We start from the raw sequence: 13,361 nt of genomic DNA, 5'->3' as shown, positions 1-13,361 counted from the left end.
CATATATATCCAATATATTTATATAATATACATTTGGAAAACAATATGTAATGCATGCATATTTATATATAGCATACTGGATATATGTATATATATTTAATATGTAATATATATACACATATATATGTGTAAAATTTATATATATATAAATTTTCAGAAATTTAAGATTTCTGAAATAAATCTTATTTAACATTGATTCTCTGGTGATTTTCAAATACCAACCAGTTAATTAATTTTTTTCTATGTTTTTGCACACAACTCCTAAACCTTTCTTTTCTGTTTTTGTTTGTTTTTGTTTCTTAGTTCTTTCTCTTTTGAATTAATTTTAAAAGAATAAAAGAATAACCTAGCAGAATTTATTTTTATCAAGTCATCCTCATAACTGCTTTATAAAGCACAGTCAATTTTAAGAAGTCTTTAAGCAATTTAGAAACTATAACATTTTGCAAAGAAACTATAAATATAAATTGTATTATTATGCTCATTATTGTTAAAATATATAATAAAGATGTACATATATACAATAGAAGACTACTAAGTCATAAGAAAAGATGAAACACTGCCATTTGAGACAATATGGATGGACCTTGAGAATATCATGTTAAGCAAAATAACCTTCCAGACAGTAAAAATTAAGAGCTATATGATTTCACTCATATGTGGAATATAAAATTGTAAGCAACAAATGAACAAACAAGAAAAACAGAAACTCACAGACATGGACAACAGTGTGGTGGTTACCAAAAGGAATGGGAGGTAGTAAAGGGTTCAGGGGGTCAAATATATGTTGACAGAAGATGATTTGACTTTGGGTGGTGGGTACACAATGCAGTGCTCAGATCATGTATCACAGAAATGGACATTTGAAGTTCTATTAATCTATTTTGGTTTCTGACTAAAGTAAAAATAAAGTCAATGTGTGAATTAATCAAACTGTTTTTGTTACATGAGGACAACTGTTCAAATGCTGTTCCTACTCTAAAATAACCTTGAAAGCTGCACTGTGGAATTAATGTCTTAAGCCAGAACCAGGGCTATTGAATATTTCCAGCTCATTTTAGAACTACCAAATCCCTTAGCTTTTACAAATACTTCAGTGCAGCCAAACACTTCAATTATCTCAATTATATTACTTCTCTTAAGACACAGCTTGTATTCCGAGACCAGGCAAACATACCTTTTGTGTAAATAAACAGAAAATTAAAAGAAAATTAAAAAACCAAAACAAAGAGGAATTAGGGAATGAATCTAATACTCACGGAATGATCTGTAAAATTCTTCAAGAGCCAAATGCTTGTCAGAGTTAAAATCATCATATTTCAGTAGATCATACAAAGTACAATCTGAAAGATCTTTGCCAAGTTCTTCCTGTTTTATCACCTGACAAGAAAATTATAAGCATACAATTATATATCTCAATATTTCTATAGTATTATTAATTATATGTAATAATCAGTTAATAGGTCGTTTTAAGTGTGCAGTTCAGCAATGAACTGAATCTAAAAAAAAATCTGGTTTTAAGTTACTGGACAAGTACCTTTAACTGTCTCAAAGATATAAAATTATAAAGTTAAGATAGATACTTGGAATTTGGTCTGAACTTTCCAATACAAAAATATCACAGTAGGACACAGAAAATCTAAACATTAAAAGGATATTTTGTATTTCACTCATTTACTTTGCTCCATTTATACTGACTGATTCAAGAAAATACTTGTACCTCCATATGAAAATTGCTTCCTATGTCTCAGTGACCTGTGTCAAAATAAAACAGGGCTCTTTTCCAACAAAACAAGTGAAATCGTTTGTTCCAACTTTTGTCCTTGTATTATTTGTGAAAAAATAAGTTAAAGTTTATTTCTCCTCTGCCTCAACTCCTCCCTGCTGGAAGTGCAGCCGTTTGGGACTGTGCATTAACTCCCTCGGTCACAAAGGAGCTATTAAGCAAATGACTGCTTCCAGGAGCCATATAGGATTAATGCACCGACTGATGATGAAAATCTATCCAAGCCCGGGTGAGGAAAACATCCAACTGCTTTTCTACTCTGTGCTCTGTCCTGTGGGCTGAGGCTGGAGCTTTTTTATACTCTACTGCTTCTGACTATTGCCTGTCATATAAAAGAGCTCCCCAAGATTTTTCAAGCATTCCTATTCACTCTGGGTAGCTGCATAGCTGCTCCATGGGCTTTCTTTTACACTCTCCACAGACAGGCACTGTAGTTCATATTGCTTGGAGCTGTATATCACGGTGTGTGCGTGTTTTAAAATGTTACACAGTGTAGTACAGATGTCCCCTAATTCCTTCTAAAAGAAGTTCAAATTGGTAGTTACAAAATAGCCATGGGGATGTAAAGTACAGCATAGGAAATATAGTCAATAATATCATGCCAGCTGGGTACTGGAAACATTGGGGGGGACCACTTTGTAAAGTATAGAATTGTCTCACCACTATTCTGTACACCTGGAACTAAGACAAAATAATACTGAATGTAAACTGTGATTGAAAAATAAAATTAAAGAAAATAATTTCTTTTAAAAAATGGAATGCAGTGTAATCAGAAAAAAAAAAAAAAAGGTTATGAAGTCAGCCAGTTCTGGGTACAGAGTCTGCCAATGCCACTTAACAGCTCTATAATTTCTGGAAAATCACTTAACAATTCCTCTATTAGACATTGAAGATAGTAACATCTATCTCTTACGGTGGTAATAAACATTACACACAGACACACATGCACACATACATATATACATGTATATAGTCAGAGGCAAGACTACATATAGAACACTCTCAAAAGTAATCATTTAAAGTTAAAAATATGACTTTTATATATAATGTGCTTATCCAAATAACCCACTGAAGATTTCCCCACCCACTTGTGTATGTATGGTTGTGCATTCACGATGTATTATTGTTTCTTTCAGAAGAGCAATATGTTTCAGACTTTCTTTGTTATATCAATGACAGATTTGTGATTCTAATTTCTAAAGATTCTCAGACGCTTTTGAGCTTATTTTTTAACCCTGTTTTGGAACAATTCTATGTTAAAAGTTCACTTACTCCTGTGTGTGGATGAGCTCTGAAGATGGAGCTTAGCATGCGAGTGACTAGAATGCTCAGCCCCATCCCTGGCCACCTGAGGGACAATATGCAATGATAACATATTCACTGCTAAATTCAATTTCGATAACATAATGGTTTCTCTATTCTGATACATTATATTCAAATTTCATTGGTTAATTTTCAGCTTTGGGGGAGGGGGCAAAACATTTGTCTGTTTTAATTGGTCCATATAAATAGATATTGGTGATAGCAAGTATTAAGTTCTACATTTGAGGACAGTCCAGCTGGAGGGATTAACAAAATTACCTGATGGCTTTAGCCATCTCTCCTATGAGCCTAATGAGAAAGCAAATAATGCTTTTCTACTTAGAAAGCAACAGAGCTCTCGGTCATTCTCCATCTGTCATTTATTAGATCATGGAAAATGAGTTTTCTTGGGTTGGAGGGTAAACAGTGTATTTGATCTTACCTTGCTATGCTCTTCTTAAAGATTTGTAACGTTATCGTGGTAATTTTAGGATGCAGTGACAGCAGGGTTTGGTCAGGTATTTTAATAATATTTTTAGTGGCTTTTAATCTCATACTGTTTTTTTTTTGTAATGAGGTGAAGATGGAAAAAAATTGAGGGAAGAGCTATCATCATTTTCTATCTCATATTTATTTCTATTTTAATACTTTACTCTAATTAAATCATGGATTAGACCAAGAGAACAAACTTCTACTTTTTTTCCTGAATGCTGGCTCTGGAATAAGACTACCTTGATTTTGATTTTATCATGATTATAGAACTTAACCTGGGCATGCTATTTTAATGAGAGGGCCCTAGATAAGCTCATGGTCTAGCTAGTGGCCTTTCTAAAACCCTGTTCATCTCTATTGGGCCATGCCCATGTACAGGAGAGAAGCAGTTCACTCCCTCATTCATCAAAATTTTAAATACATGATTTCCTCATTTATTTCATTTTTTGTCAATGAAATAGTCTACTTAAAACATACTTTCTCATATTTTTTTCTCTCTAGTAAGTTTCCTGGACTTTGGTACAGCCTGAGTTGTTTCACATGAGGGAGCTACTTTCCTATGAGTTTTCATCAGCATGGAAAAAACTGATTTGGTTAATCAGAGTTTTGATAGCCTTAAAGTGATGAGTATTTGATTGTACTTAGATTTTTTTCCAGGCACCTAGTAATACATAAGTATTTTTTGGCACAGGAGATTCAAACTTGTAGTGCTTTGATAATTCCCTGAACTTCTTTCATTTTCTATCTGCCACAAGTTTCAAAAATTTCCCACTCTAGGCTCCTCAAAACACATGTTACTTACTTTTGGACTAAATATTTAAAGGACTAGAGTCATTGACTATTTTATCATTTAGGTATCTATGATGATGTTTCAGTCTAGTAGGCCACTCTATTGTAGATTACTGAAGATATATACACACACACACAGACACATATTTTTTTTCTCTGACTAAAGATTAAGTATCATGCATCTTGGGCTCCAAAGAGGTTAGAGTCAGTGTGATGAGATAGAAATATCAGCAGAATGTATGTCATCAAGGGAGCTCAGGCACACAGCTTTCAAGAGGGGGTACATTTAACATCAACATAATAGAACTGTCAAATTTGCATGGGGAATTGTAATAGCTCAGAGATGATTCAATTTTTTGATACTATATTCTTTTTGTTCCAAAACAGAAAGTTCAAAAACAAAAATAAAAACCGTCCCTCCTCAAAATAAACTATTCTCCTTAGTATTCTTTTTCATTCATTTATTCCATCATCCATTCAACAAATCATTTTCGATTGTCTACTATGTGTCAGGCACTGTCCTGGACCCAGAAACCAGCCAACAGAAAGATATACAAAACCCTTCCCATGCAAAATTTACACTCAGTGAAGGGGAAATCAAAGAAATATACAAAGTAAACACAGAGTATGTTAGATGATAAGTTATCTAAAAATAAATAAAACTGGAAAGAGAAATAGAAAGTGTCAGAGGTGGGTACAGAAAATTGCCTCCCTGCTATAGAGATGTGTGCACATTAGATTTCTGGAGATATAGATTGACTTGGAAATCCAAGATTATTATGTTGACATTCATAAAATATATAATACACATGGGATTGAATTTGATGGTATTAAAGCAGGTCATGGTGATGAGACTATGGAAAAAGGGGTATAAGAGGACAGAGGAGTGGAATCTGCCAGTTCGGTGTCCTTTTCTTTGCTTTCCTTGGTGAAGACAGGAGAGGATGGCAACTGTGAATTCTTGGACAGATACAATACTCATATATCTGTTCAAGTTATCTGATTTCTTTCTCATCCAAACTATTTTTCCAAACTAATTATGACCATGCCAAAGCCTCAATGATCTTAGTGAAATTAGAACTCAGGGCTTTTCTATCTTAAAGAAAGTTGATCACATTTGTGAAGTTGAGAAGAGGCAGATATATTCACTTTTATACTTGGCAAATGTGTAAATTACATCTAAGCCCAAGAGGCAGAAAATAAAAATATTCCTTTGGCAGAATATCCATCTCCAGACATTAGCTTTAAGCTTCCCCTTCATACTCAATATGGGCTAGCTCTTCTACTAACTACTCTGGACACCTCCCTGTATACTTTCTCTCTTTCCTCTCCTCTTTCTTCCTCCCTCTCTCATTCTTTCCATTCTCTTTACAAAAAAATATGCCAAGAACTGTGCTGAGGTTGGAAATAAATTAGTAAGTAAGAATGACATAATCTCTGCCGCCAAGGAGGTAATATTCTAAAGAGGATGAGAGGGAACATGTAATAAAAAAATTAAATAAACAAGATAATTACTTTTAAACAGTGCTCTTCTCAAAATAAACAAAGTGAAAGGACAGTAAATAATTAGTATTATAATTGTTTAATCATATGTAACTGATACCACCCTAGAATATTTATATTAAGAAAAGGAATAAATAAGTACATTTTTTAAGTTCTGTTTTAGGTTTTTTAGCATGTCTAATATATTAAAAAACATTGAAAAATAATAATAATATAGGGTCAACATTAATTCTTTTGAAAGACCAGCTAAAGAGAGAACATTATTAAACCTCTGTTGAGAAAAAAAGTATTTTATTTTTAAGGCCTTCTATGTGGCTTGCAAGGGTTTTCTATATGCATAACAACACTTTAAATCCACCTTGACATTCTAAAGGAAAGATGCTACAAATAATATGTTCATAAGTAAAAAATAATGTTAATTTTTCAGTTGTCTTGTGCATATTATGAACAGCATTTAAAAAAAACATTTGAAACTACTTAAGTTAATCTAGGCATCAGTTATTAACAAAGGAAGGGAGCAAATGGAATCAGACATTAAGCCTGATGAAGTAGGAAGTAGCAGCTTTGCAGCCACTGCACTGGGGCAGAGAACCAGCTCCGGGAAGTTCCTCTGCTGAGGCATGTGAAGCAGAAGCCAAGATGGCACAGGGGAAGTCCTTCCACTAAGCACAGGCACAGCGGAATCCAGATGAGGAGGCAGGAATATGAGGCATGCATAGTAGGGGCTAAAATGGCACCCATAAAGGGGAGGAGTCTAGCCTGGGACAATCTGGGAAAAGGGTCGCATAGGGTAGGGAAATGAGATCCTGGAAGATTAGGAAAAGGGTTTGGATAGGGGGATGTACCAACACAGACCCAGGGAGATTCAGAAAACAGATCTGATCATTTGAAAGAAAGCCTACTCTCTCCCAAGCCATGGAAATATAATCAAAGCTCAACACAGGCCCAAGGTTCTGGCTCTTGCTTCCTCGGCAGCCCGGTGGGCCTGGGTGTGCCAGCAGAGCAGGCTCATGCGAGGGGCCGGAAGTGGGCCAGGAAGGAACAGCTATTAAGCTCAGCTCCTGAAGCTTGGCATGCTCATGCCAAAATAATGGCACAGCATCTCTGGGCCCTCCTCCTGGGCTTGGTGGGACCAAGTGCAGGCCTGAGCCCTAGAGGCTGGACTTCGTTCGCAGGGAGATGGAGCTGAACTACCTGGTCATGGATGAGATCGTCAGGCAGCCTCTTCAGGGGCATCCATGCCCTGCAGGCCTTTCCACTACATCTTGCCAATACACCTCAGATCCTCCCACGTGGCACAAATCCCCGAAATTCATTTCCTATGACTTAACAAGCACCTATTTCCAGACCAGGGTACCTCCAGCAACAGTTACTTGTGCTTCCAGATACAATTGAGAGTACTGGTTTTTTATTGTAGCCCTGAGCTGCACCAAAATCCACAATTACAGGCCTTGCCTTTCTCTAAGTGCTAATTGTTGCTGTTATTATTACTCTGAAATCTTTAGCTTTGAAAGGATATTCCCAGTACTAGTAGGACCTAACTACCCATATTGCCAATGCTTTTCTGAGTCAAACACCTAGTTTCTGTGGCCTTATTTTGAATACCTGATAGGTTTATGGGCTTTAAAATGTTAAATAGGATTAATTACCATGTCATTTCCTGGACGTTCTCACTTATCATTCTTCTGTATCCATACAAGTGTTTACTTATTTGTATTTAATTTGTTCCCACTAGAATAGCTTTGTATCTATGAGACAAAACAATTCTTACCAATCTCATGGTGTTAAATAAATATGCTGACTAGACATCAGAACCTTTTAAAAAAATCTTTAAAAATGTAACAGGCTTTATAAACACAATATAAAGATTAAGGGTCCAATCCCCATGTAACATTTCTAAAAAATTTTAAAGAAAATTGTTAAGTATGAAGGTCACAAAAAACACCATTGCCATGTCCATACTGTTAACTTAAAAATATCTAGTCTTATTTGTGCTTGCTTTTTATTTAATTTTGTAAATGTATTCACATATGATAGTCATTGAGCAAATGGCTTTTTAAGTCAAGTATGTATAACATAATCTAAATCCTGTGAACACGTAGTTCTTTTTATTATTTTAATAAAGAGTTGGCATTTGTGCACATTAGGTAAATATTTCATTCTAATATGCATTCCTAATGTGAATTGGCTAATTAAGATGACAGAATCTAAATGAAGAAAAAGCTAAATCAATATACTCAATACAGATGCTTATTTAAACTCAGAATCACGAGAGAATGACTTTGCTTACTTAAATTCTATGGGTGGGTTATTTTATGAAATGGGAGAGAACACAGAAGCAGATTTTCAAAGCTGTCAGAACAATTTCACCCCAAGAATCCTATATTTGCTGCTTTTAAATTAATTAAACAAGAAGATCATTAGACCAAGGCAGCTCTAATGCAAAGGTGCCTACCAAGCAAACCAAAATCTGAACCTATAAATGCTTCAAGGTTATTAAATCAAAACCCAAGGAAATCCAATCACAAACAGCCATTTGATTTAAACTACAGCTGATCAATAATTTCCTTAGTTTGCTTTTGCCTTTTCTATATAAAAGTTTCCCCTAACTTCCTTCTGTGGAGTGCTTCTAGTTATTTCCAGTTTGGCTTCCCATTTTGAAATAATCTTTATTCAAATAAACTCTCAAAATTTTAATATGCCTCAGTTTACTTTGTATTGTGCCAACAAACTCAAGAGTGCAATTGCAGTGAGTGATGTCAGCCTGTGTATCCCCTCATGTTACCCTGAGGATCAAATATATGGGACTGCAATGCAAGAGATAGTTATCCATTCTCCTCTAAAAGACAATTTGCACAAATTCTTTTGTGCTTCAGACCCTAACTTACTTCTGAAGCCCTATGAAACCCAAGTCTCTTTGTGGCTGTGCGCATCTCCCAATCTGATCCAATCTCTATTTCTTTCCAACTTGAACCCATCAAAGTGCCCTCTGGGAATCCAGCTCTGATCAGGAAATTCTCTTTTGTCTTCTATTTCTTATAAAAACATGTTCTTCACCATACTGACTTTAAAAAAATTCTGGCTGCTCCTTAAGAAAATCACTTGTCCAATAATTTTAACAATTGGAGGATATTTTTTCTCTCAGATCCATTCTATCCAGTGCAAGGAAGATGATAAAATAACCACATGCCTCCCTATTGGCACTTCTTGATTATTTCCTCTTTCCAAACCAATATTCACCAGATGATAGACAGATAGATAGGTGATAGATAGATAATAGATAGATGATGGATAGATAGATGATATGATAGATGATAGATGATGATAGACAGATGATAGATAGATAGATGATAGATAGATATAGATAGATGATAGATAGATGATAGATAGATAGATAGATAGATAGATAGATAGATAGATAGATAGATAGATAGATGATAGATATAGATAGATAATGATAAATAGATGGCAGATCGATAGATTAGATAGTTTGATAGACCCTACTCTTTGAATCTCAGGTCATTCAGCTACATAGGATTCTCTCTTATTCTCACTCCATAATTCATGAATGGATAAAGCTCCTGGTTCACAATATTTCTGTTCACTTTTACTCTTTCAATATTCCTAGTGACTTCAATATCCATGTGAATAAATGACACAGAAGAATTCTATGCTTCTTTTCATAACAAATGATCATTAACATTTTCTCTTCCAATGACCTTTTCCTACATGCCAGCCTGCCAGGAGAAACTTGTTTATACCTTAGATCATATCATCCTGAAATCTTGAGGAAAGGGAGAGCTATGAGATTTTACTGCACTCTGAAGGTGTAAAAAATACGTCAGAAGACAGAGGCTAGGAATTTCTATTACTCTCCAGGACTGAAGATATATTTTCCCCACAGGGAGGAATATAACAGATATTGGTTTCTGATATTCTATAAGTTGCCATTCATTTTTAATAAAGGTAAATGTTGTCAATTGTGAAATGCGATATATTTGGTTATGCAAATTGAGGAGGAAAATCTAAAGTAGAACCATATTGTTTTGCATAAAAAATTTGGAGGCCCAGATAAAATTGAGGATTTGCAGTTGAGGAGTTGAGAGGCAAAGCTGGGGACTGCATCCATGGTAAAGGAAAAAGGCAAAGCCCATGGGAAAAGTGTGTCAAGGCTTCATCAAAAAGATTTTAATTTGTGATTTGTGCAATATGTGATGTCAACCCAACCTCTGTATCCCTTATACATCTTCAATGAACTCCACATTGCTTTTTGCAAATGAAAATTTGTGTGTGTGAGTATGTGTGTATGTGTAACTCAAAGAGAAGTGAAAAGGGAACAACAGACAACAGACATTACTATATCTAACAGGTATTGTATAGTAGTATAATAATATTTTTACTATTACTATTAATGTTACTATAACTCAGTTACTATAATATCTTTTTATTTCATATAACAATTTTGTGGGCAAGAAAAAACTCTGTTAAACTAGGTATTTGACATTTTGATATATAGAGATATTTCAGTATAATATATATCATCTCAAAATAAATATATATGTAATTCTTTTTTATGGTTACTTCAATTTAACATTATATCTGTAAAATCAAGAATACTATATACTCTGGGGAAAAATGTACAACATCACAGGCTGCAGAACAACATTATTTACTCTAGAATAGAATTCAGGATTTAACAACACTCATGCTAGCTTTATGAGATAAGTAGATGAGAACTTCAAGTGACATGAGCAAAATAAGTAACTTGTTATCATTTATTTTTTCTAATATCTTAGAATCACCAAAACTAATTCTCTTCTTCTGCAAGACAATTTTTTCATTGTAAACCTTGGTATTAAAACTATTTGCATGATTAATAGTGCATATATAGATTTTTGTGTCATAATAACTGGTAACTAATGATATTTGATTTGTTCTAACCTACTATCCGATAGTAAGCAATAAAAAATGCAAAGGCTGAGTTTGAGGGAAATATCGATCAATTGCTCATTTGCTAAATCAACCCTATATGCCCTCTTTATTTCCATTATCATCACAGCATCCTCACAAATATTAGATTTGAAAATATAATTGTAGCTAACAATTACATCATGCTTTCTATGTGCTAGTCATGTTCCTAAGAATCTTACATATTCTGAATAATATAAATATCACATAAAATTTTATGTAGTAGGTAGTTATCATTGTCAATATATAGAAAAAAAGAAACTAAGACACAGAGAGTTTAACTTGCCAAAAGTTACAAAGTAGTAGAGATGTGATTTGCACCCGGGCTTTATAATCAAAGTTCTTAACCACTATGCCATGGTCCTGAAAAAGATCATTTTTGAAAAACATCCTAGGACTGCCAGGCCGGGTGTGGCTCAGCGGTTGAGCATCGACCTAGGATCCAGGCGATCAGGGTTCGATTCCCGGTCAGGGCACATGCCCGGGTTGCGGGCTCGATCCCCAGTCGGGGGCGTGCAGGAGGCAGCTGATCAATGACTCTCTCATCATTGATGCTTCTATCTCTCTCTTTCCCTCTCCCTTCCTCTCTCTAAAATCAATAAAGACATATTTTAAAAAATATATATCCTAGGACTTCATCAATTTACGGCCACTCATTTTTTGCTATTTTAAACATTCTCTTTTGATCTTTCAAAGTGCATATTGCATCTTAATCTTTGTTGATTTCTCTTCAGTTATTACCTGTTTAAATTATTCCAGATCCTCAGTTGTTTTAACATAAATTTTATCAACTTCATAAAACAAGAATCTTTTGAAAGTACAAACTTTCATTTTGTGATAAGTTAGCAGTTTATTGCTGGATATTTCCAACATAAAAAAAATCAGCCTCAGTCTGGAAGACTAAATGTTCAGTATCGATAATCACATTAAGCTGGAGTGGTGAAGAAAACCTATTTCTATTACTAGGTGGTTTATTTTAGCAAATATTTCCTTGCTATGACAAGTTGTTAGCTTTGATAATAAAGATCCTAACCCTGTAGCTACTGCTTTCTATTGTCTTTTTTCTGTCAACTAGATAGACCTCTAAATTCTAATTTACTTGAAAATCTGCAAGAGCAACTCTAGAATATATATTCATTATGTAGAGTAAGAATAAAGTATGTACAGCCAGCTTTCCTGCTGCATTATAAAACCTCAAAGCCCAATTATGTTCTTTAATTTTTACTTGTCATTGACAGTATCTTAGGTTGCATGCTACATTTTCTGCTAATAATAGCTTGTAAATTTTTAAGAGACACCATTAAGATCCTTTCCCTCTTAACTCAAAGTTAAATTATTTTTAAATTTTATATTAATTTATGACGTTTCATAAGTAAATTTTATATGTATTATTGATTATAACACAACATACATATTCTTAAAAAGCATTTGCAACTTATACACAAGTTGAAGACAATAATTGTGCTATAAATTTATTATATCTTCTCTAGGGTGCCTGTTATAACTTTGTGCTCTTTTCATAACTGATTGCTGATGGATGAGATGCTAACATTTCCACTATAGGCTGCTGAAGGAAAGGGTGACTTATGTGGTGTGGGATGCATACAGAAGGAAGTCAATAAACATTACCTTCCCAGATCCTTGCTTGCATGGACCTAATAGATGGCCAAGATAACAATGGAATTCTGCAGATAATTTTTGCTCTCACATCAGACTTTCAGAGGAATTGGAAATACACTTTCCAAACATAAAGCAAGTTCCAATCAAAGGTAAAAATACTAAACTTTAGATCAGATGAACTTTATTATGGGTTGAATTGTGTCTTTCCGAAAGATATTTTAAAGTCCTAACCCCTAGTACCTCAGAATGTGACCTTTTTTGAAATAAGGTTGTTAAAAATATAATTAGATATCTTAAGATAAGGCCATGCTGGAGTAGAGTAGACCCTGATCCAATATGACTGGTGTCCTTTTAAGAAGAAGCAAGCTGATGTGAAGGCAGGCACACGGAGAAGGCGGTGTGACTGTGGAAGCAGAGGCTGGAGTGATACATGTACGAGCCAAGCAACTCCAGGCTCTAACGGAAGCTGAAAGAGGCAAGGAAAATCCTCTCCCAGATGCTTCAGAGGGAGCATGGCCCTGCCAGCACCTTAATTTTGGGCTTAAAGAGGCTGAAAGAAAGTTTGTTTTAGCCACCCAGTTTGCGGTACTTTGCTATGCCCACCGTAGGCAACTAAAACAAACTTGAATGTAACAGAAACTTCACACATGTACAGATGAAGGGCTGCCACTGTCATTCTATAATGATTAGCAATTTTCTTTTGGGATTTAGATGTGGGTATTATGGGTATTATGCTAATAACTAGATTTGGTCGGATCATATTTTGTACTTAACCAATGATGACACTGGTGTAAATGTTAATAAAAACTAAAAATATTATAAAAGTAAAAATAAGAAGTAAAAAGCAAAATCACAATATGTTCAAATATGTTAGACACACCTAGATCAAGGTGGCATGCCT

At 34.6% G+C, this 13,361-nt stretch overlaps 1 protein-coding gene across 3 annotated transcripts in view; it reads right to left on the bottom strand.

Moving 5' to 3' along the window:
* Positions 1–13,361, bottom strand: part of FSTL5 (follistatin like 5) — a 494,012-nt gene that overhangs the window by 232,123 nt on the left and 248,528 nt on the right. For all 3 annotated transcript variants that reach the window (XM_081134469.1, XM_081134467.1, XM_081134468.1), the window contains one exon: positions 1,260–1,380. In XM_081134469.1, coding sequence (XP_080990595.1) covers positions 1,260–1,380 — 121 coding nt within the window. The remainder of the gene's footprint in view (positions 1–1,259; positions 1,381–13,361) is intronic.

This window comes from Miniopterus schreibersii (assembly GCF_964146895.1).
Source record: "Miniopterus schreibersii genome assembly, chromosome: 4".
NCBI classification, from domain to species: domain Eukaryota; kingdom Metazoa; phylum Chordata; class Mammalia; order Chiroptera; family Miniopteridae; genus Miniopterus; species Miniopterus schreibersii.
The sequence above is the reverse complement of the archived record's forward strand: the minus strand, read 5'-3'. Positions and strand labels throughout refer to the sequence as shown.